Source organism: Thunnus thynnus, chromosome 8, assembly GCF_963924715.1.
Source record: "Thunnus thynnus chromosome 8, fThuThy2.1, whole genome shotgun sequence".
Classification (NCBI taxonomy): domain Eukaryota; kingdom Metazoa; phylum Chordata; class Actinopteri; order Scombriformes; family Scombridae; genus Thunnus; species Thunnus thynnus.
Window position 1 is genome coordinate 4560197 of NC_089524.1, and position 26510 is coordinate 4586706.

Below are 26510 nucleotides of genomic sequence, written 5' to 3' on the forward strand. Positions count from 1 at the left end.
AGCCCACAGTGCATGTGGCATTGTATGACTGAGTGAATGATTTTCAAAAGAATATAGCACATTATCTGTATGAGATTCGGAATTTGATCTGTGTTTACTGAAGGGTAGACAAAGCAGCTTACCTTCCTTATATCCCCCACAGTTGTTTTATCAATCCTACAATCCCACTGAATTAGCAACCACACTGTTAAGCACTGAAGCTGCCATACCATGATAAATATCTTGAATGCAAACTCTGATTACTATCGCAGCATTACTGTTGTTGTTTCCAACCCAAAAACAAGGTTATCTCACCTTAATAACACAGCCTCTGGTATCAACTTAATTCCTCTTCTCATCAGGGTCATCATTAAGCCTCATATTGGCCATTACACAAAGTGTTGTTTATTGTATAATAAGTGAAACAGTAGGGTACATTTGGGAGCACAATCCTATTATGGTTATTATATTATGGGAAGTTCTGTTACAATAAAACATCACCCAGAAGAGGCTTCGTCAAGCCTGTTTCACCCCATAAGGAGGAGTGTCAATGAGGTTATTCTTAAAATTTTGTTTTGTTCAATAAAGGCCAAATAATGATGATTGCTACTTGACTTCTTAAAATGTCAAGAGGGAGAGCAGTAGAGACAAAAACCTGAATATGCTCCCTGAGCAGTTTAAAAGTTCTACTTTTCATGAACCCTTTGTCCTGGGTATGCAGTGATAAGATTATACTATAATAAACAGGGTATGATACTGCTGGCACTTGCTTATATTTTAATACCAAATCTGTAGTGCAGCAGTAGATAGAAGGTAACACAAGATAGCTTGAGGTAATCTGTATGAAGTATGAGGTATATTCATTCCCTGCACCAAATAATCCTGGCTGTTTTAAATATAGAATAGATAACTGCTGGTCTGATGGTTTTCTGGGGGAAATGATAGACGGTGAAATGGAGCCAAAATGAATGGGCTCTTAGTTGAACAGACCTAAATTCATTTCACAGGCCCACTGGTATGGAGTTATCTGAATCAACTGTCCTCCATGGCTGCCTGAGGGATATTGGAGACGGCTAAGGTCAAATTAGAGGGGGGTTCAGCTTGTGTGTGACTGTGGAGGAATTGCCTTAAGAGTTCACAGGAGTCTGACAGTCAGTCAGTCCACTACATTAAGATCTACAGAGATGGAGCACAAAATCGTGAGAAAATGCAAATACTGATGAGTGCTGAAGTTGCTATTGTCAAAAAACTAAAATCAAATAAGCATGCAAGTGAAACCAAACTGCCCAAAAAAAGTTATGTTTAATTCAAGAATGAGTCATCACTGACATGGATGTGAACTCCTTTTTGAACAGAACACTGGCATTAGAAAATGAAGAATGACAGTGAAAAAGGCCAAATATTACACGTGACACCTCTCTTCCTATTGGAGGAACATTTTCTGTGCCCATCTAGACCGAGACAGAACTGAAATGGATGTGATGCTCTCCAGACACTCCCAGGTCCTCTAATGAGACTGTGCTTAAGGTGTAAATTAGTTACACAGCCTTGCTCATCACAGACACTGGAGCAGCAAATCCACCGGGTTGCTCTAGTTTCACCAGACATGATGGAGATCCATTTCATGAACATCACTCATTAATATGCTAATGGAAGTCATTAATGGTTGATAGCAAAATTAATGGAATTACAGTACTTAGCGGGTCATGGCCAAGAAGAAAGGGACAGTGTTTCCAACGGAGCCATTTTGAGGGGAAAGAAATGTATTTCTGGTGGAATGTCAAGTGTTTTTGTCATGCAAATCACAATAAGATAAAGTGGCTAGTAATTATTATGTTTTTATGCTGCTATGTAACGAGAGTACTTTTGGCAAGGCTTTGCTAATATAAACACTAAGTACAGTGAATCATTTATCCAAATAGCCAATTAAGTAGGTTTTAATCTAAAAGTTAAACTTTGTTGATCCCTTTGGCTTAAAACAGTGTGAGGCTGGTTATTCAGCACCATGGACAGTGCCCCATCCATACGCTTATCAGCAACAACAACAACCACTGAGCTGTAAGGGTTTAAAATGAATGATAAATGGATACGGATGGGAAAAACCGCTGTCATTTCCTCTAATGTTGCATACAGATGGATGAATACACTTAAGGAAGTGGTTAAATTAATGACATTTTTCTAACAAGTTGTCACTTTTCGTGGAATTGACAGTTAGGAATATAAAACCGAGTGTATGTCACACCGAATCTGGCACAAATCTCTGCTGGGACACAACATAAATCAACTTCAGAACCAACGACAGCTCCAGCACAGTTGCGGCATACTAAATGGACACTGAAATACACGGGGAACTGGGTTAATTAGCACCACACCGAGGTTGCTGTGCCTGTAGAATTCCGAGCCCTGATTGCTTTCACAGATTAATTTCTGCTGTTTCTGGGAAGATTTAGTTTTTTTCCTTAAGCCTCAGCAGAATCATGAGTTAACAAATGACCCCCAGACACCACCCACATTGTATTGCATATGATACATCACCCTAACCCCACACAATAGTCTGTGTTTGTCAGTATTGATAACATACATGTGTAACACTATTTTGAATATATATTTAATATTTAAAGCTTATAACTATTTAGAATTCACTTTTATCCATCTTGAGGTACCTATTCAGATCACTGAGAGATTTAAATTGAGTTTCAGACAAAAGGCTCTTTTTTTCTCCCTGCATATTAATTATTCCTGCAGAGCAGTAACAGCCCATAAAAGACAACAGAATATGCCTTCCTGACCAATTCAAACACTGCGAGCCCTGGCACTGGTTTTGATCAATGAAATAAAATCAGGTGCCTGGGCATACAGTTTAACAGGGCTGATCGCTGTTGCTATAATGTGTGTTGTCATAGTCATTATGAAAATGCCAGCATCTATTCATTCACTCAGTGATGCTTATAGTCTCGGCTGCATGGTGATTTTAGCAGAGCTGCCTTTGCGGTGCCACTTAATGACTCATGGTTCATGCATAGGCATGCTCCACAAGACAAAACCAAAGAGGATTAGGCATCATGCTCAACACCTTCGTTCTTCTCTAACTAACGTGACAGCTCAGACAGATAAGGACTTAAATGTTGACGTCCTCTCCGGAGGCTCTTTTAGAGTGGACCAGCCAAGCAGTTATGGGAGGTATTCAATTAGCTTCCATTGCCCATGTCTTTATAAATAACTGCGGTATTAAGAAGAAGAAAAAAGACAATATCGGGGCATAAAGTTAATGACAAGAGTGTCATTTCACTTAAGTGCACACTAGCGCTTTTCATTTAAAGTAAGAAGGAGAGAGGGAGACTTAACAAAACGCTTGTTATTATTCTCGCCGCGTCGTCTACCTTAGTCTACCCTCCTTTGGCAGCTATTACAGAGGGCTACTTGTGTCTTAAACATGTGACTAAGTGAGAGAGGGGCACAGGAGAGAGCTGAGGCGCCCGTGTCTGTTATCTGCTGCTGGGCGCCTACCTACAGTTTCTACAGAATCTGGCTCCTCCGCTCCTGAGCTCCTCCAAACAGCGATGCGGAGTAGGCGGGTCAAGTAGGAAAAAACGGTGTTGGGGTGGAAATTATAACGGGATATTTAACCATCTCCGTGGGGCGTCTGTCCGCGTCCCGGTAGCCGCATTCCGTCGCATCTGTCCGACGCTGGACCCAGCCGTTTTCTGGCTGAAAACAAATGCGCAAACGCGTCTTTTTAATCTTCTAATCGACAGCCCCTTTGCGCTCCTTGAGTCTCTCTCCTCCTCTTCCTCTCTCTCTCCTCCTCTACTTGTCTCTCCTCTTGACTACATCTCCTGCTGGATGATTTCATTTTGTAAAGTCATTATCCCCTCAAAGGTCAAAGCCTCTGCTTCTAGGAACGCTGAATTACACTGGGATAAGCCGACTTTCACCCCCAGCGCACCCGGGCTGCTTTCTCAAAGTTTCTCACTGGTGTAGAACCGTGCGACGGATTGGTCCGGAGCAGTCTTCCTCACCGATCACATTTACCTGTTTTCGGATCCCTGAGTGTGTGTACCGGTGTTTTCGGAGTGCTGTGTTTTCTTCGGAGTTGCTATAGAACGTCAACAAACTGAAATGAGTTTCTCTACAATTTCGGCAGTTGAGAGCCAACGAGATTCACCAAGAGAATGGGAAATACTGAGTTAAACTTTACCTGCTGTTCCTAACCGCGGTGAGTTCTTGTAATTATACATCTTTTTTTGTCGAATTTGGATGGGTGAATATAAAGTAGAATCCCTAAACATTTAAACACTCTACCTGTGGACTTTCTTCTTATTTCTCTGGAAAGATAACTACATAGCAGCAGTGTGCTTGACCTGGATAGCGCTCTGAAATCTGCTGTGCTGTGACATGTGTGAAATGCTTTCTGAGGCTTGACCACAGTGTGAGAGGAAACTCACACAGAAACACAAATACACTCAACACATCTGCTCAAACGTGACTGCAGCCTGACACCGGCACATGCATACAAAGACATACACACATCTACTGCAGCTTTCAGGAAAACATACACAGTATTGCTTTTCATGCCTTGTCAGTATAGGAGCACAATCAGACTTATCTCCTCCCTCTCTCACTGCCTGCCTGCCTCCTTCCCACCTCCCCCATCACCCACACTGCCACCCTTTATCTGTCTTTCCAACAAACATCATTAATCTATATTCCTTAGGGTGTATTGGCATTCTCGCCTGTAGAGGATCAGATTTCTAACACTGATATGTGCACAGAGCATGATTTGCCAAACACCAGTGAGGCAGAAAACCCAGATCGCTTTCAGCTTGGAAAAAAAGAAAAGAAAAAAAAAAAAGAAAGTCCCACTCGTTTCATAATTATACATTTCACCCTCAAGCGTCACCCTCGAGGAAGGCACACATGAGTCAGGGCAGTCTTATGGGATCGTCAGTGGAGGGTCTGATACTGAGCCAAATGCCCTTGAAGAAAACAAATAACATTTTAAATGCAATCATACTGGCCCAAGGGCAGGCTGGCATAGGTGATATTTGTAGTATTTTACATTTAACTTTATATTAAACCAGTATCTTAGAGTGAATAACCCACTCCGGAGGCAGGAAGGTTGTTTTGTAGCTGAGCTTTATGGTGGAAAAAAAACAGTGAATCACTGCTGTAATTCTCATTGCCACTTGCCAGTGTTAGGCAGAGGTGCCAAAGCTTCAGACTGTTTATAGGGCCACAACAGGGCCACTGTTCAGCGATGTCCTCATCTATCCTGGGAGACTGGTGAACCCGACCGTGTCCAGGCCTGAAAGGCACACTGTCTCCTCCTATGAAAAGAGAGATTTCTCTCCTTGTATTGGTCACCTGCCCCACAAACAGAAAGAAGTTAACAGTTCCAGTTCCAGTTTCTACACTTTCCCTCTGTTAGGATGTCCAGCCTGACTGCTCGCATGCATGGGAGTGAGTGGATTTGCTTGTTTGTCAGGGTTTTGATGACAAGACCAGCTGCCTGAGATGAATACTTGAGAAGAGACAAATTGAGCTTGAAAAACACTTTTACACAGCAACTGTGACTGAGCAGGGGACCATAGGCTTCTAGACTAATGCCAACAAGAGGAATTACATGCCTGAGAGGGCTCCTTGTTCTTACAGTTTACTGTCGGGTGGCTGATAGGTCCGAATGAGGAAATCATTCGTAGATGTGATTGCTGAGGAGAGAATAGGAATGGAAGGACGAAGCAAAAGGAACACTGCCACCCTCCTCCCACACTCACCGTAAACACAACACACAGGATTGAAAAGACATAAGTTTGAATGCAAAATGATTCTCCATCGTTCAGTTTGGGGTAGAGGGGTGGTTGGGACGGGGTAGAATGCTAACAAGTCTTCGACTGATAAGGGTATGGCACTGATTTAGCATTGAACACCTTCATCATAGTCAGAATCACGATGGACAGTTTTTACGTAACAATCAATGCATCAGATTTATTTATTTTTTATCATTATTCCACACATTGGGCCTCATGCATGAATGTTTTCTTATTTTTCTCTTATATTTGTTCTTGCAATAAGAGGAAAATAAGAAAGTCCTACATTGGATGCAAGAAAGTCTCTTAACTGCCTGAACTTGTCGTAAATCGCTTGTTTCAGCCTGATAAATACCACCTGTTCATGAGGACGTGCGGATTTGTGATATGTGATCATTAGCATCATCCACACCCCTGAAATTGTTATATAAGGCTCCATGTTCCACTCCGTTTGTGAGCAAGATTCATTCGCAAAAAGTTCCCAAAGAGTATAGGGCTTTATACATATATATATATATATATATATATATATGCATATTTCACATATGCAGTGGTACGCCATGTCTTGTAAATAGACTTTACTGTGTAAAATCAGTGGAGTTCCACTTTAATGAATGGAGGGCCCATGCTGTGTGTAATACTACTGCAGTGTATTTGATCATAACTGCTTTTTTTTCTGGGAAGTGGGAGTTGGAAGAATTAAGTAAAAATGAAGTCTGAAATAAGAAGATAAGTGAAAGAAATAATGTAAGGAAGATATTTCAAAAAAGAAAAAAAAAGGATGGAAATAAGAAAAAAGATTGATTCTGCAGGGTTTGTGGTATTTCAGGGTCAAGTTTTGCCAGGATCTGCTCAATATCCACAGCCCATTATTTTATGATAATGAGCAAACTGACGAGTTTGACTTCAATCTAAAATGACGGAGTGGAGCAGTTGGAGGGAGAGAGGGAAAATGTGAGCGATGAGAAGATGAGAATAAAGCAAAAGAGTACAAAATCTTAAAAGAGTAAAAAATGTCTCATTGGGGGATTTGAGACTGACTAGGGTGTTAAAATAAAATCTCTCAGATTAAGACCGACTGGGGCATTAAACTAAAATCTCTCTCTGAGGCGAGTGGTAATTGAATGTTGAGTCAGAACATATTCAGTAAAAGCACACACACTAAAGGACAGGCACGAGACTGCATTTATATCAAATTTGTAGTCAGTCACAAAAAGTAATGTACTCAATTTCATATGTTTTACAAGATAAAGGGCAGATTTTGTTATTAAAACAGGCAAGCATTTAACTAACTGTAATCATTGTCAAAAACACTGACATAAATAATGTTACGCTAATGTTAAGCAAATTATTGTTACGACAAATTATGGTTAATGCTGCCTTCAAATTTAATTTTAAAGTCTTATTTTTGACATGGATAATAGAGCACTCATATGCCTGGCATTCACATTATCGTGAGAACACTGTTGCTATGTGACTGACTGAAATGGACGTTGTCTTGTTTCCTTTTCAAAAATGGTCAATCATTTATTTTCTCTGTCTTTCAGAGAAAAGAAAAGGGTTAACAACAAAAGTAATTAAAGGGGTACTCCAGCAATTTACTATTGCACTTCTTTAAAGGTGAGGGTTGAGGGTGAGATTTAAAAGATGGTCAAAACTGATGCTGCACTGGTCGCCAGTACTGACTTTTAGTCCCTAGTATAGGTCAAACCTACCTAAACTTCCATTTCCCATACTGCAGCTAAATAATGTCTTTCATTGTATGCCAGTTTCTTTCAAACTTGACTTCTCCATCTTGTAGGAGCGGGGGAAAAAAATCAGTTCTTAGATGCATTGCGACGCGGATGTGGACTATTCTGCACCGATTCACAAATGTCAAAAATCGATTTTCTAAATGTTACTTAATAATGTGATGTTGACAGAACAAAAAAAGGCAGAACTCAACTGCGAGAGCAGTGCAGCACCCAGACAGTCTACAGCACGCGCACACTAGAATTATCTTGTAATTCATCTTCACCAAATGCAGCAGTTGCCAGCATGTTTTGATTTGATTATTACCTTTGCAAGACAAATGTTAAGTATATTGTCAACTTTCTACGCCGTCACTCAGAGACTAACATTAGCGGAGCAGAACAGCGAACTCCAGCAGTAACAAAAACGAGACTGGCTGACCAACACACACTGCAGCATTAAACAATTTAAACCAACTCTGAGGTGAAGAAAATAACACAATGCTCTGTCTGTTTCACCTCAAAAACCCTGCACCCGCTCAGCATCTTGGACAACGATGGCTTTCCCCAGAGCTAACAGTGCAGCAGAAAAGCTGCTCTTCACTGCTGGAGATATAACAACACAGCAGAGCACTCCACCTCCCCTTCATTTTGTTATTCTCATACAGGCAGGAGACTGTAAGAATCTTTCATATTAGTTAATTCTTTTTTTAAATGCATTTTTACTCAAATTTTACAAACATAATATACAGTAGTTACAGAAAAGAAATAACATTTAACTTACATCACGAACACAAACATAATTATACAAATTACAACAGACATACCACACATATATATACATATATATATATATATATACACCTATACAAACATACATACATGTATATACATGTCAAGCACTATATCTAATTGTAGTACAAAAACAAATCACTTCTACAGCATTTCAAATTAAATATGCCGTTCTATAGAGGGAACTAAATGAAAAAGCTAGACAATATTAATTTATATCATAGAATAATCACAGCTCTGTAGCCCAAGTTTTTGATATTGTCAGGATCTCCGGTTTATTTATGCCTGAGCTCTTTGCTCTACATTTCATAATTATCCTTTCCTGCAAATAGTAATGTTTGAGAAATAATATGAAGGAGCTCAAATCCAGCTTTGTTGGAGTATCAAATTATATTAAGTTTGCAAAGCAACACAAAAGTGTTCAATAACATATTTTGATCATCTTGACACTCCCAAATAATAGTGAGAGGGGAGAAAGGGAAAGGGATTGTTTGTTCAGATAACCAATTCACCACCTGCTGCCAAAAAGATACAACCACTGGACAATACCAAAATTAATGCATAATATCCTCCTGCTCATCATCACAAAATCTACAGATATCCTCAGTTATTCTTCATATCTTAAGCATTTCTTTTTTGTCGGTAATATCTTACAAAAAAATGAACTGGAAAGCCCATGAATAAGTAGAGCGAGATGACCAGTAAATACACCTAAAAATGTATAATCAAGGAGTGTCAAACACATTTTTCTAATATATTTAATGATATGTATGAGAAGTTATATTCTCAAAGGACATAATGAAATGATACATATCAGAGTTGATTTTACATTTCCACCAACCATTTGTAATTTCTAATGCAAGGATGACATCACCTAAATTATCCTGAGAGTTTTTGATAGTAGTTCTCCATAATGACGGGATTGCGGACGATAGCTGCATATAGCAAATGCCTTGTACATATATCCCACATATAATTCATTAATTAATGCAGTTAACTTCTTAAAATAAAAAGGCTGCAGACCATTTATCTTAATTGTCAGTTATGTTCATATTGTATTTCAGTCGAAGGACACCAGTGAATGGTTTGGCACACAGTATACTGGAGCAAGAGACTGAAAGGGCCCCTTTGCTTTTCATTCACTAGAGAATTGTCTTGAGAATCGAATCTGAATGGAATCAGAATCAAATTGTGAGATTCCCAAAGATTCCCATCCCTACCAGTTTGCCATTCAGGGTTTCTGTCATGTCTGTCATTGTCAAATTTGTAGTCTCCAAACTGAAATTACTCAAGCGAATGTCACTGGAGTAATTTTCTCAGACTCGTTAAAGCTCCCTCTTGAGCCACTGAAGACTTTATTTTCACAGGCTGCGTAATTCTAACTCGGACCATTAAACGGATCTTTATGTGTAAAACTAGTGGAATGACCCTTTAAATAAAAGTGAAAAGTAACTTCCATAGGCACCATCCTTTTTGAAAACATCAATATACTTCACAACTCCTGAGTTCTGATCTTTTAGAAAATGTCAATTTTTGAAGTTATGAATACCATATTGGAAGGCAATTGAAATGGCTCCTTTCATAACCACTGTAATCACAACACCACTTGAAGGCGGCTTCAAACAAGACGACATACAATCTGCTTTCTGAAAACATTGCATACTTTCTACATCCCTCGGCCTACCTCTTCCAAACTGAAAGGACACGGAGCAAGAATGGCGGGAGAACAGTATTTAACTCTTTTCCATTTGTGGGTATTAAAGAAGTTACTGTAGCAATAGAACATACCAGAAAAATAAATACAAAGCCAGCCACAAGTGAGAAAGAAAACCATCCTTTTAATTTAAGAGCAACCTTTGTCCCTGTTTGTACAAGGCCACCAGCAGAGGAGGTCTATTTGTGTTTTACTGTGATTTATAGAAGCTTCACTTTGCTCTGTATGTTCTCAGCCACTCAGTGATATGCAGCCATATAAAACCGTGCAAGTGAGAAGTTTACAGTCTGGCTAGCAATCATTAAGGTGACTTTTCTCCTGTTTGCTTTCAACTTGAGTTTTTTATGTACAGTACCTAAACAATGATTTACTACAATCCCCTTGCAGATCAACAATTACACACTTAGTTTCAACTCGCTACACATGTACACATGTATAGATACTGATAGAGATCACCAGTCGAGTAATTGATTGTATCCACCTTAATAATTAATCTCCCATTACTGCCACAGCCACCAAGGACAACACACACATACATGTACTATATACGGTCTGACAACCACACACACACTTTCTGCCTGTGCTAACTTAATTACATTGCCAGTCAACACTCAAAAATCAAGGTCTGTTTTGATTTGATTTTGAGGAGCTTGGGCAGACACGTTGCAACTTTTTTGGATGTTTCTTTTTTTTCATCCTTGCATAATGATGTGATTTTTTGATGTCTGTGTGTGAGGTGACAAGGCTCATTGTTATCCATCTTCCATAATGAATTGTCACTGTATTAAAAGAGGAGGGATTGTTGTGTTTGTTATCAGTTTATTGCTTCATCTAGCCAAATTCCCTCCTTGCTTTTGTGAGAGGAAAGGATTTGTTGGCCTGAGCTATTACTATGCAGGCCTTGAAGTTATCTGCTGTGGAGTTTCTCCCCCTTAATAAGCCACTGTATGATTTTTTTTTTTTTTTTGAAGAGTGTGAGAAATATTAAATTGGATTTCACATATGCTCCTTTAACCGAAGTACATACTGTAACCAATGGTACCACTGTAAAATCCTGCAGTGCATTTGTGGCAGTAATATAGGCCTATATTTATTTATCTTCTTTGTGGCTCCACTGTTGATTAACTGCCTTCGTCTCATCTCATTTATGAAGAATACAGAAATCTCATTGGGTTTCATTCTAACATTAACAACCATACTAACAGCAAACAAACTCTTTTAGCACATAACCTACAATACTTCCTTGAGAAAGATACAGTTTGTGTCAAAAAATAGATCTACATGTACAGTAGTCTACATCATTATAGCAGCTGTAAATAACAAATGTAAATATGTATTTGTATGTATGTTGCGTGACTACACAAAAACTAATTTGCATACAAAGAGGATTATAGGAAATAAAGAATATTGCAGCTAAATGTAAAGCACTATAGTTTAAGGCAAACTTTACAGTGTTAAAAGCTTGAATTATTTTTTTTGGACTTGAAGACCAGAGTGGGAAATTTTTTTAAGATCTGTCTAAATCTGTCTTGAGTGGTTGAGGGAAAGTTTTTGTTTAGGAAGTTCGATCCACAACATCTTCTTGAGGCTCAAAAGTAAATTTAGGCATCCACAGAGCAACACCTACACAAGACTTTGTGCAGAAAAACACAACCTCACAAACCTACACACTTTAATTTGACCTTGCCCACGGCAACCCAGCTCTGCTGTTTCTTGTATTATGCATTGATTCTTCATGTCTGATGCTTACATATGCATGTTTGCAGATCTTTACATGTGTATATTCATGATAGAATGTGTGTGTCCATGTAGCGCTAATATAGTGACATTTTTTTCTCTTTGATGTTTCCTTCTCAAGACACCATGGGAGCTCATTCTTTGTATTTGTTTAAGACAGCCGGATGAGTGCAACTGGCAAGTCATATTATAATTTCACAAAGGCTGTGTTTTACCTCCGGCACTGGTATGAGAGGTATTGTTGACAGTTGTAGGAGTGAAGATAACTGGGTTAATTAGGGCCAAAAACCTCATTAGTCAGCATGGAGGGGAAGATGTAAAGTTTATCAGTTCCTGTTTCCCTACTTTGAGGATGGTTTGGGGGTTGGCTCGCAGACAAGTTACAAAGTGGATCCTGTTGAAGAAATTCTAATGAAATGTTTTAATCAAACCCCCCCCGCAAAGTGTGCGCCTCCCCTACATCGCTTTCTCTACAATCGTTTTCCTTCAAATGTGTTCAAAGTGTGAGGTATCACAAAAAGAGACTCATTTGAATTTGCATACTTCCAGTGCCAACAAAGAGGATCTGCTGTGGTGAGTGTTCCAATCATGGATATGGACAAATATTGTTGGAAAGCACATACACATACATACATACATACATCCACACACACAAAGCTCTGGTAGGTGACCGTTACAGCTCTGGCATACCACATTAAGCAAGCAGATGTTTAGAGGCTGAATGCTCTGTTTTGTCCCAGTCTCCAATGAAAACGGCTGCTGAAATTCTCAAGAAAGATTAGGCTTGGGAGTTCCCACATCTCATCAAGTTTACTGTATCCTCTAAAAGGTGAGAGTCAAGCTCCAACACTGCAGTCAGTGGCCAGGCCTATATCTCTAGAGGAAACATGTAATTCTGGCAGTCACACAAAGTTACAGGATGTGCTGCAGCACAGCCTGAGAGACGTGCTCCGAAATTTTGTGAAGACAGATAAATCCATTCAATCACAAGTCTAGCAGATTGGTAGGAAAGGCCAATAAATGAGTTTGTTTTGGATGTTCTCTTTAGCAAAATCAATTGAGATATTAACTTGAAGTGGCAACACTGGCAATTTAGTTAATTTAGCTCAAGGAGTCTGTGAGTCAATCATATCATTTCGAACAAGCTCTGAATAACGTCAAGAATATCTGCAATCATAGTTTCTATGACATTATCTCTTTTACTTAATGAATGACGGATTTGCAAGCAATTTATTTTTTTCTGAAGGCTGCCTGTCTCAGTATGTGTCTAGGACCCGACATTAAACAATATTTTATTTCCATTCTTTCTTGATTATTCAGAGAAAAAGTGGAAAAAACAAATAGTATTGTCTTTTCACACAGGTTTCAAATAGCTGGAGGACATGCCAAGCCGACACTACGCACATCATACCTTAATGTAACCACCAGTAGTGCTTGTAATGAAAAATGTCTTCACTTTCTCATCGTTTCATTGACTTTTTTAACATTATGCCTCAGGGAAGAACATTTTTTAGATAGAAGTTATGAGCATTGTCTTTCATTTTTGCTTGACTGGTTGTCTACTAACATGGGTTCTAGTTTTTCAATCTGATGTTTTCAGAACTGCATGAAGTTGCTGAATGAACTCACTGTGCAAAGTAATGTGTTCTTTTCTCAGAAAGGAAACATAATAGTCTCAAGAACAATGAATAGAAATACATTTCACAATTGCATGATTCACCTACATGAGAACTAGGTTTTGGATTCAATAGAATTGGATTGAATCAGAATCCAGTATTGAATCCACAAATTCAATTCAAATATTTTCAAATGTCTAATTGGACCTATTTAGGATGGTCTTTCAACAAATGTAAGTATTTAAACAGACAGATGACTGACTGAAACATTAAAAAGGAACTAAACGTTTTGCCAAATAGATTAGATATCTGTTGTTAGATATCTAGATATATTAAAAAAATCAATCACTGGACCAATCTGCAATGCACAACGTATGACCAGTGCCAACATTTAGTGTCATAGCAGGAAGTAGTGTGACCTTTATGTAGCAAAGTAGAAAGTAAGGGTATGGAGTTTGGGGTGGTGGACGGTTGTGTAAAGTATCCTTTCCCAGCTGTAAGTGTCTTAGTTGCCTTTACTTTACCATAACCATACCATCTTTAAATGTAGGTTTTTAATGCTTAAAATCATTGTCATTGAACGTTATTTGCTGTTTTGCAAAATCATCCACTATCAATGATCTTTTCTAGTGATAGGGTTGATTAAATGACTATCTGAATGATTTCTAGAGTGCTCTTTGCAAGTAAAGAGAGAGAGAGGAGTTATACTTAGAATAAATCCAGGTATTTTACCAACTGAGAACCAAATCCAACATGAAGTGTTGAATGAAGATGTAGCTGTAATGAGTCCAAAATCTCCTTTTTATCTAGTCCTACATGGCTGACATTACTCATCATTTGTATTTGTTAAAATTTTTTCAAATCACTCTCAGAGAACTTGCATTTTAACGACAAGTTTTAGTTCTAGTTCTAGTGAATGGCGTGCTTACTCAGCCATTTATCTCCGGGGCCTTTTGGTCAAGTAATAACAAGATATTAAATCTGACTTACATATGATGGGAGTCATCACAGAATACTTGAAGCATTTTTGCAGCTGAAGTATTTGATATTCAGTGGTGCTTACTGAATATAGCTCACCATTATGATGGGCAGTGGGTGTAAAAATGTTGTAGAATTTGATCCACTGTTGGCAGCACTTCACTTGAACGGTCATTTGTTCAACACCCTCCTTTCTCTATCAAACTGACAGAACAAAAAAAGACTTCCAAACTGATATTTCTTCCCTGCAGAGATAAACAGAACCTTGTCATAGGTGTCATTTAAAAGATAAATTGCAATGCCTGTGCTTTCTCTCTACTCAAAGAAACTTTATTGGTGATCCTGTGCAAATTTGTTAGACAGTTGTTCTTTGTTATAGGTATGGAAGAAAAATTGAGCATCATATGACAAGGTTGAGGTGATTGTGCATGGGGGCACATGCTGACTGTAAATTCCACCAGAGAGCCATTTCTAAACCTTGAGGGCTCCATGACAGATGTTTTCAGAAGCAGTAAAGAGTGCTTATGAAAGCGCATACATCTTTTAATTGGACTTAAAATTGTGATTACCTTGGTGCTCTGAGAGTATGTCTGGTAATATTCATAATCTACAAAAACTAAACAGTCACTTGATAGCCAGAACTTACATGAAAGGGTTTGAATTTGCTATATGATGTCACGTTGTGTCAATATTATTCTTGGCATTTGCCTATTCAGGGAATCCAAGTTCTCATTACATTCTTGTGTGGGAAAATCTATCCTCTCATCATTTGCACTCCTCTCACAATTCCGTTGAGAGGACCTCACAGGGACACACAGAGCTTTCATTTTATACAGAGGTCCCAAACAGCCTCAGGTTATTGCTGGCCCACGTTGTGCAAAATCATATTTGAGTGGATCCACTGGAGTCCCAGTTCTTGCCTACTGCTGGAATTGAAAATATCTTCCTGTTATATCAACCAACATTTGATTTGTTGTTTCTAGATTGTGTGAGGACTTCCTGCCTCAAGGAGGAGCATTTGCTAACATTGTCTGATGAAAAGCAGTGTTTGCATAAGGTTGGAAATGTGACATAATGCCCCTGTAAAGTGGGAATGGCATGTATCTGATATCATCCAGGCAGCTGATAACAAAGGCTTAGTGGATGGCTTTGTTTGGGTGATAATGTGATTATAAGGCTGACGCAGACCTGTCTGAAAACAATGAATGTTTACAGACAGGACTGTCATAGCAAGTGTGTAAAGCAACATGGAGGATGTGAGTCAAAAGTGGGATTTAGATGTATTCCAGAATGCAGAGGAGGAAGAGAGTAGGTTGTTTGAGTAGGGAGAGACACAAAACAAAGACAAAGGGGTGTGAGAGGAAGGAAAAGAGAACAAGCTAGCAACACGGAACGAGAGCCCAGCCCAGAAAGAGAGAGCTCAGTGTTCTTCGTCACTGTTCTCCTGCATCAGCTTTTTGGACAGCTGCCTGTTGGATGATAGGATTAAAGAGTCTTTTAATATGACCTCTCTGCTCTATTCTGATATTAACACGCCACACACTCCCCTCTGACCAAGGTCACTCTATACATTACATGCACCATGTTTCACCTATAATATTTAGGTCATATTTAGTCAGAGTAGAGGCTAAAGGTTTTAGATTCAGCTAAAAAAAAAAAAAGAAGCTGCAATTGTAGCTATTTTGGGGCCAGTTTTACTGCCGCATAGACACGTCATCATGGTTGTCATACATGATCATGCAGGAATGTATTCTTAAACCTCCCCCTATATGGTACTGTGCCATCATTTTAGTGTCACATTTTGTCAAATCACACACAAAGTGGCGACCGCTTGCTGTGTGGCGGTTCACAGTTGAAGGAATAGACGGAAAAGTGTGACGTTCAAGCTCGAACAGAGAACTTAGCAGAAGAAACAACAACAGTAAAAACTGGGAAGACAGACATCTCTACAGTACGAATAAACTATTCAACACTGCTGGAATGAGAACGGAAATTGCTAAAGGACTCGTTCACAGTTTAACTGCATCAACAACAGAGGAAGTTAGTAGCAGTGCTGTGCAGAACTGTATCAAATTCATGCCTTCCTCCTACTTCATGCCACATATAAGATCAAATGTAATGTGTAAGCAACAAAGACTTGAGACTGGAGACTTAGACATGATGCAGACCTAAGGCAAGGACACATATTGCGGTTATAAGTCCAGTTATATGATTGATTTGGTATAATGACTTATTGAACCAAGTTGGACTGAGTCGATCACACTGTGGGCCAGTTGGTGTTGACAGTTGAGAAATAAAATACTATAATGTGTGATATTTAAAGATTATTGAAAGATTAAGTCTCTGTCCATTGTTACTGGCCAGATTATTTGATTGGTGTGATTTTTACAACTGGAATCAGGACCAAAGAGCAAATGGTAAATTAGAAAATTATTTAATCAGGTTTCAGTGCGGAGCCACTGCTTAGCCGAAGTTCACCTCACTCTAATGAAATGTTCTTCTCCAGCTCCTCGTTGCTCACATCTCTCCTTTCAGGATCTTATCTAAATCAAGATTTTTCTTTGTTTCTTTGCATTTTTACAACATAAATTAGCAAGAGAAACGGTTTTTGATGCATGTCTGTTTCTGTTTTGGTATAGGAACAAAGGATTTTAGGGGTTTCCTATCGATCCAACTTTAATCATTGTATACATGTCGTCCTTAGTATCATCCATTCTTTTCAGCCCCTCAGGAATAAATTTATGATTTAAGTCACAAAAATTAAGATTTGAGACCTGACTTGGACTTCACTTCTCTAACACTTGACCTACTTGATACTTGCCTCACTAAAGACTTGATTCAACATGAGTCTTGAGGAAGGAAAGGAAAATATTCAAAAAAATATTTGAAAGACTTGGATTGTGACTTGCAATTTGCTAACTTGTGACTTGACTTGACTTGAGACTTGACTTGTATTTGCTCCAAAGGACCTACAAAGGACAACTCTGGTGAATATGCACATGTCAACTCAGGAAATAGATGTCACACAGATATATAATTATTTAAAGAAGGTGGAAGGCTAAGGCTATATTCTCCCACACACAGTGGGGTCAAATAGGCAGAGTCAGAGGAGCGATGACAGCGATGTCAGACTGAAATCAATTTCCAAATTGCCAGCTCATCTCATCTCATTAAAACTACAAAATTAAACTCCTCCTGCATGCTTAACTTCCAATAATTAACCCTTATCTCTGTCTCTTCCTGTGGAGGATTGTGTAATAATATTGAATATCACATTTTAAATCAGTTTTTGCACTTTCTATCCACCCCCAGCTGTTGTGCGTTCTTCCCATGCTGTCTGCTGTGTTGTCTGAGAGTAATGATTTTTGAAACCCACACACATGCGAGCACACACCCACACGCACGGTCACATGGCTGAGTTAACTTGACAGATTGTCATCAGAATACTGTAATGGGACTCAAACCCCCCTACACCCCAACACACACACACACACACACACACACACACACACACACACACACACACACAAATGCACAGCAAAGCAGTGTGTCACTGCGGGGGAGATGATTGACAGGGCTTGAGATGGTGATAGAGACTAATGTGAGCCCTGGACAACAGTCTGAACAGCAGGTAGTCTGATAAAACACAGAAACTAAGATTTTTTATGTCAGCAACAAAAGCGTTTCTGTGTGTGTGTGTGTGTGTCTCTGTGTGTGTGCATGTGTTTGAGGGCTTGTCTTGATTGATTTGCATTTGAGTACAACTTATAATAGATCTGCTGTGGTGTAAAACAAGTGTTGTAGTACGATAAGTATAATTTTGAAAACAGCAGCACAGCAATTATTGCTGAAGTTAAAGGGATGAATTCACAATTAGAATCACAACTTCTACCACTTTAAAGCACTTGCACTATATGGAAGACTTTTACATCAGACTATTTATTTAAATCTTTTAAAAAAAACTTTTCCCTTTTTACCCAAATTAAATTCTTGTGTCATTTCTTGTATGAAAATCTCAACTCACAGGAAGCGATGAATCAAAATGAAATACTGTATTCTAAAAAGTGCGCTGTGATTTTCTATTATATGACTTATTTCCTCACAGGCCCCCAGGAGAACCAATTTTAGTTTCAAAGAGTATAAGGCTGCAACTAACATTATTATTTTTATTTTTTTATTTTTCATTATTGATCAGTCTGTCAACAAATCATTGATAAATTATAGTAGAGTTTGACCAAAAGGTTGTTTCTTGTTTTTGATTCAACTGAGTTGAAGGTAGAGGACAAATATTGACAATTATTATATTCTTATTGGAGTCAGCATACTATCAGTAGTTTTTATTAGTTTGTATTGCAGCATCCTTGGTGTATAAGCCTTCCAGCATGCACTCGGCCATCAAACTGACATATGTCAGATATTTTTGTTGCTTGACTGTTTTCATGCTGTTTTGTGTCATGACAATACCCCCAATACAGTTTTTCAGAGCAGTGTGAATCAAAATAAAAGTAAAGTTGTCCATTAATCTTTGGCTTGGTGGCTTTAGCCTTTTCTCCTCCTGTCCATATGACTAAACCCCAATTTGTGTTCAGTGAGCAGACCAGTGCTTGCATGGCATCCATGCAATACTGCAATATTTTACATGGTCACAACTCAATAAAAAGAAAATGACCCTATCACCAACCTAAAACAGTGTGCTCTGCTAACATTTCTACAGTTTGTCTTGACATTTAAATAAAAAAAAAAAAAAATGTGTCAGTTGGATGAATGACATAATGTTCATTCAACTTAAAATATTTAGCGAGAATCACTAACTCAATGTTTTAACATTTGATGAGTCAAGGTTAAAATGTTTTAGTGTAAGGTGATGTTTTCAAGTTCCATGTTATATTCAACAGTCCAACATGGGTGTTAGCCATTAACAATTTATGCAAAACAGCAAATCCTCACATTTGAGACTGAAACAGAGGAGGTTTGGCATTTTGATTGTAAATGACATTGTTGATTAATTTTCTGTTGTTTGACTAATTCATTAATTAAAAAATTATTTCAACACAAAAGGAGTGTACAGTTTGCTGTTGCCATGTCTTAGTATTTCTGTGTGATGAAACCCTTCAAACTAATAAAAAAAAAACCAAGCAGCTATATCTTGTTGCCACTTATAGCCGTTAAATTGTGAAATAACCGTAATGTTTCTCTGCATTTGTGGTTGGTTGTCCTCTTTTTGGATTGTATATATCCTTATCTGTGTGTTTGTGTTATTTTTTAGGTGTTCGGGGGGCGTTGAGGTGATGCAGGTCCCCCGGTCATCCCAGTGGAGGAGCCAGCTAACGACAAGTGGCTTTGGCTGTTGAACCCCCCACCCCACCACCACCACCACCACCACCCTCATCCCTCTCTCGCTCCCTCCATCTCTGATGGCTCTATGGGGCGTCGTCAGCCTCAGCCTTCACTGCTGGGTGTGTTTACGGTCTGCGGTAACAGCAGCAGCAGCAACAGCCAGCCTCCCAAATGACAAGCCTGGGGGCCCCCTGGACTGGCTCCTGTCTGATAAGGGGCCCTTCCACCACTCCCCTGAGTACATTGACTTTGTGGAGAAAAACCGACAAGGCTTCTCCACCAGATACAAGATATACAGGTGAGTCATGGCTTCAGAGCCAAAAACTGATCAGTTAGACCAATGCAGAAATAGCCTGTGCCTGTTAAAAGAATAGTTTAAGTATCAGTTTGGGAAACAGCCTACTCTAATCTGCTTTCTTGCTAAGAGTGAGAAGAAGATCAATATGTTTGTATGTTGATTATGAACTTACAGCCAGCAATTCACCCCACAACCACTGTGAAACCACAACTCATTTACAAGGACTGGAAATTTACTAAGCTTTCTCAGCTAAGCAACAACTCCTCCTTTGAATACCATGCAATCAGGGTTACTGCTATTAAGCTGTTTATGGTTGTCATATACTGCTCACCAGGGTGTCAACTGGGGAACTCTGTAGAAGAACTAGAAATGTTATGTGCTAGCCATGACACACCACTGATTGTCGTGTGAGACATGAATATCCATACTGACAAAACCCAAGCAGTTGACTTCCTGTCAATTCTGTATTCATTTGACCTCAAACAGGTCTCTACCCCTCCCACACACAAAGCAGGCAATACTCTTGATCTGAGTTGGAACTGCTCCACAGCAAATCTGACTGTCACTCCCCTACATCTATCAGACCACTTCTTTATTCAATTCGCAATCTACTTACCAGAACATCCTCATGTTCCTCCACAATTGGTCTTTCACCGAAACATCCGGTCCCTCACACTGACTCAATTTTCTAATCAGGTCTTGGCTACCATGCCTACCCATAATGAATTCTCCTCATTCCCTGTCAATGAGGCTACAGACACGCTCTGGTCCTCACTAGCCTCCTCTCTTAGCAATATTTGCCCTTTAACATCCACAGCTGCTTGCAACCCCTCCACTAGTCCATGGATTTAAGCTCAAAGCGGGGGAAAGAAAATGGCATAAAGCCAGAGAGTCCACTGACCTCAGTGACTATCATGGTCTCCTAGCATCATTCTCCTCCAGTTTAAAAACAGCCAAGACCACTTACTATCAGAACATGATCTGTGGAGCCACAAGCACTTGGAAAAAGTTCTCTGCTTTTAACTCACTCCTCAATCTAACTCCTCCTCAGCCCTTCACTCTGCTCACTGCAGACATGTTCACCTTGTTCTTTACTGAAAAGGTCTCTGCCATCAGTAACCAGTTCTCTGAGCCTGACCGACTCAGTCTGCAGTCCTCATTCTCCCCTCTGACCAAGGAGGAAGTCTCCAAACTCTTGTCTCACCTGTCCACTGGAACCAATACCATCCAGTCTTCTACAGACTATTCTACTGGCAGTGTGTTCCCCACCACATTTAAGCAAGCTTGGGTCAACTTGCTGATCAAAAAAACTACACTCAACCCAGCCCAGGTTGAAAACTACAGACTGGTTTAACTCCTGCCCTTCCTATCAAAAATACTTGAGCGCACAGTCTTTAACCAAGTCTCAGAATTCCTTTCAGAGAACAACCTGTATGATCCAAATCAGTTTGGCTTTAAGTGGTGTCACTCTACTGAGACTGCACTCCTGTTAATAATAGAATCACTGTGTTCAGCTAGAGCTGCTTGGTCAGTCTTCAGCTGTTTTACAGCTAGATCTGTCCGCTGCCTTTGACACAGTTAACCACCAAAGCCTCCTCTCCATACTCACTGAGATTGGTATCTCACCTCAACCTTCTCTTCTGAGTATACACCACCTCACTTAGTGCAATCATCCACTCCCACATTTTCTCATGCCATTGCTATGCTAACGATACCCAGCTCTTCCTATCGTTCCCGCCGGAAGACCACACAGTCTTGGCTCAGATCTTGTCATGCCTTGCCAGTATCTCAGCATGAATGAAAGAATGCCACCTTCAACTTAACCTCTCTAAGACCGAGCTCTTTGTCATCCCAGCCAATCCGTCTATACAGCAACAGATCAGTATCTAGCTTGAATCAACCCAACTCATGCCCACAAAGTCCGCCCGAAACTTGGGTGTCATGGTTGATGACCAACTAATCTTTAAGGTTCATGTGGCCTCAATTGCTTGGTCATGTTGATTTGCCCTGTACAACAGGAAGATCAGACCCTACCTGTCTGAGCATGCAGCACAACTCCTGGTACGGACTCTCTTAATATCACGCATTGACTACTGCATCTCCTTACTGGCAGGCCTCCCTGCATGTACGTTCAAACCTCTGCAGATGATCCAGAACGTGGCAGCACAGCTGGTCTTCAACCAACCCAAAACAGCATGTCACCCCGCTGTTCATATTCCTCCACTGGCTTCCAGTTGCTGCCAGCATCAAATTCACAACCCTGACACTCGCTTACAAAACAGCAACTAAAACAGCTCCTTCCTACCTGAACTCCCACATACAGGTCTATGCCCCCTTCACTCATTAAGCTCTGCCAATGAAAGGCCTAGTACTACCATCACAACAGGGCCCTATTCACTAGCCAGACTCTTCTCTTCAGTAGTTCCCTGGTGATGGAACTCTGTTCGATCCGCAGAGTCTCTCTCAATCTTTAAGAAAAGACTAAAGACCCAGGTGTTTCGCGAACACCTCCACACTTGATGGACTGAACAAAACAAAAAAATCTGCTTCTACACATCCTATGCACTCTATGCCTCTGAGCACCGCCTGTTGGCACCTACATCCTATTGGACTCGAACTTAGCTTTATTCACGTTACTTACTCACAGCGCTTACTCACGTTTTTCTCTCCTGACTAGATCCTTGCATGTGTTGTATCAACTCTCAGATGTATGTCGCTTTGGATAAAAACATTGTCATTTTACATTTCGGAATTAATTAGCTTCATATTTACAGGAGTGGCATCAATCTCCTCATCTAACTCTCAGCAAGGAAGGAAATACGTTTACACTATTCTTTCAAATGCAGTTAGCACACTCCTGAAACAGCACTGTTGAAAACCACAGCAACCCAAAGGAACTCCAAAATGGCTGCCAGTTTGCAAATATCGTCTGCTATAATTCACCAACATTTCTTTCATTCTGTGTGGTCTATATGTTGGTTTGAGAGGAAAGATTCAATACAGTGTTTTTTTTCATAATCAATGTTGGAAGAAAGAACTCCTCTATGTTTTTATTAATACTATGTATTAGCTGCAGGCATCACAACCTGAGTAAACACAAGTAAATAAGTAAGTGGTTAAATATTTGAGATGTATAGTAAGAAAAAATATAGATTAGACATAGTCAGTGATGTGACTCTGAAATTTCAGCAACCTCAAGCCTGCCCAAAAATTGTCCAAATCATTACTTGACCCTTAAAACACTGTGGTAAAAATCATATTGCTTGCATTGAAATATACTGCAGTTAAATCAGGTAAGGTTGAATTAAATGAAGGGAGTGAACTTGCATCTGTCTTGGTTGAATTATTCTGCAAACTGTACATCTGTTGTAATAAGGTGCTGGTTAAGGTACAAATTATAGTGGAGGACATTCCAAGGACATTTTATCCTTATAACATGTGTGATAAGGTTACTGTAACAGTACAGCTGCAGCTGCAGAGGATTTTTATTACTAGCACATTTGCTTTTTTATTGTAACATCAAAATGAGGAACGGGTGAAACTGCAACACAACAACATATTCGATATTATTGCACACAGAGGACAATATGGTTTATGAAAACCTTATTTCTGGCTATCTGGTAGGCAGTAGTCGTGCATTATTTGCTTTGTGTTGTCATGCAGAAAAGGTTTCTCACTGCCAATGTTCACAAGATATCTGGCACATGCCTAGACAGACCCATGATGTATTACATGCAGGCATGTTGCTATCAGCTGGTTGTATATCACATTCTTCCACCTTCCAAACCCTCAGGGAGTCACCTGATCAGATGGTCAACTAAAATATGTTGATTAGCACCGGGAAAAAAATGATGATTTGTCATGACAGCAACACAGTCTGAGGTATCGGCATGTGACCGAATTAGTGGTGATTGTGTCATGAATCATATCCGTCATCATTTAGGAGGATGTTGTCCAAGCTCCTGGAAACAGATGGACAGGGTTCCTGACATCTACGGATCGGTGCAGGGATGCTTTATGGCTTCGGTGATCAGTTGCCGCATTAGAGCTTTTTAATATTTCCTTCTCTGGCAAAAGGCAGTGGTCCGTTGGAGCTGAGCTGCATGGGCGGCAAGATTAATAGTCTTATCATGTGGCCAAGTGATTAGTGAGCTCTTAGTACTTATTACTCTGCATTATCACAGAATCCCCTGGGAGGCTTCTGTCAGCTGCAAGGTTGTGTTTGAGGCCTTCTAGATTACCACAATGCGGCAATGATTAATAGTGATGATATTAAAAGGAAAAACTAACCTAAAAAGTAAATAGCCTGTAAATCTTCCTAAATTGAATTCACTTGGATTCAGGCCCATTTGATTTCAGGAACGAATCTGATGAAGACAGGAGGGATACAGCTGTGGGACAGCTTCTGTTTTTCTGTTTTGGCTAATAATAGCTCTCTTTCAGTGCCAGTGTTGGTGGGGTTGGTGGTGATGATTTTGGGAGCTCACACCTGGAAATGGCTCATAAAAAATTCAGTAGGATTGTTTTATTAAAGAAAGTGGGCCCACTGCAGTATTCTCTCAAGGGGTACCAAACTCTCCCAACTATGTTCCTGCTGTGTAACAGAGGAAGAGATGTTCCTTGCCAATGGTTCCCAACCTTTCTGTCTTGTAAAGAGCAAAGCAATGTCTACAAGCAATTCCTCGCCAGAAGTTGAAAATGTGGCTGAGCTGTGAGCAGTTCAACTAAAGACTGGTGTCCCCTTTTCAAAATGTTTCATTTGAATAATAGCAGTCTGGAGAGATGTGATTGTATAGCATTTCTCAAAAGTTGACAAAGTGTAGAAAGTGGATATGTGTGATACAAGATGCAGAATCATACAATAAAATGCAGTGTGAAAAAAAAAAAAAATACACAGACATAGTTATACATTAAAATAAATAGAACATGACAATATATTACAAGCTAACTTTAGCAGTGGTTTGAGAAGTTTCTATGAGCATAATTGTATTTTTCCCCAATGTGAAAACCTTTCACTATTGGAATCCATTGTAACTCATATAAATTCAAGCTGACCATAGCTGTTTCTCTGTGTGTACAGATTTAATAGCCATGCATGTTTCAAGTTTATGTGGCATTTGATACAAATGAAAATGGGTGGAATATCATTTTATGGTCAGATCTGGAATAAATCAAGACCCTTAGGTCACTAAGGATGAAATATTACAGAGATACAAAGTGTAAAAATATTGGTCAGCAGTATGGACAGACAATACAGTGTGTGTACACTTTTAACTAGATTCAGACAGTTATTCCTTGTCAAAAGCTCTACAGAAAAGTTACTAAAGCTGCTGTCAACAGAGATTTTAAAATCACTGACAGTAAGTAATTGCTTTATACTTAAAATGGACAGCCAATAACAAATACTGTAGAAAAGAATCTTGGGTTAGTAGATTATAGCACAGATAGTTTAAATGTGTCATCACTTTGCATTAACAAATAATAAATTAAAACAATAGGATTCTAATAATTATCTGCAATTACTTTATTCTGCAAACTGGAGCACGTAGGATGTGCCCACCCATTGTGTTTAACTAAATCAAAAGAGAGCAGCTTACTGTTTGATGTAAGAGCCACTTCAAGTACAATGAACAACAGCAGATTTCCTAAACCACAGGGGAGTCTGCAGGTGCTCTGAGGGTTGAGGTGAGTGTATAGAGCAGACTCCCTCAGCGCTGTTTCTCAACATCCCACTACTACATTCTTACTGATGTTCTTTGTCTCTTCTTTCCTGATATTCCCTCAGAGGTTTTAGCAACTCCAAGTTGCTCTTGGTGGTAAATAGGATAGTGAGAGAACTGTAATGAATGATAGTTTTTCACCTTTAAGACACTTTTACTCAGCCTTTATGTAAAATATCACATAAAAAATATCGGCCTCTTAGCACTTCTTTATCTAGGAAGACATATGAGACAGTCCTATTAATTGCTCAGTTTTTACTTTTGTTCTCACTTTTATTAAATTTGCAGACCCTGGAGGCAACTAAACTCTGCAATTTCTCTGTCTCCCTGAAGTTTAATTTAATAAAGATCATGAGTGTAAAAAGAGGTGATAATTCTACTGTAAATTGAGGGAAGCTTCATTATGGTTTTCCCTCTAATTGTTCTGTTTTCTGTTTTTCCTCTTTTTTGTTTTTACTTTATAATTTAAAGCTGTGTCAAAAATCCATAAAAAAGGAACCTTTAAATTACTGATAACTTTCATGATACTGAAAGTAACAAATTTGTTTTTTTAGCTTTAGAGTCACAAAACTTAAACAGCTTTTTTGCCTTTTAAAGAGTCACACAATGTCATATACTACAGTTATTGAGGCGAAACAGGTAAAAAGAAAAGAACAGGAAAACATAAGCACCTGCTGACGTCTCATCATCTCAGCAGTTTCTGTGCTCATTACTAGTCGTGTTGCTGTGGAGGAAGTTACATCAGTAAGTGTCAGTGGCCATTGCTCAGATCCAATAATAGTTACATGCACAGATAAATCTT

At 39.3% G+C, this 26510-nt stretch overlaps 1 protein-coding gene and 1 pseudogene across 1 annotated transcript in view; both read left to right on the forward strand.

The window, feature by feature from the left end:
* The first annotated feature begins 3316 nt into the window (after positions 1–3316).
* LOC137187349 (BMP/retinoic acid-inducible neural-specific protein 3-like) overlaps positions 3317–26510 on the forward strand; it is a 51368-nt gene continuing 28174 nt past the window's right edge. Inside the window, exons 1-2 of the mRNA XM_067596183.1 lie at positions 3317–4195; positions 19620–19988. Coding sequence (XP_067452284.1) covers positions 19768–19988 — 221 coding nt within the window. The 5' untranslated portion in view covers positions 3317–4195; positions 19620–19767. The remainder of the gene's footprint in view (positions 4196–19619; positions 19989–26510) is intronic.
* On the forward strand, positions 20965–22508 carry LOC137188487 (uncharacterized; annotated as a pseudogene).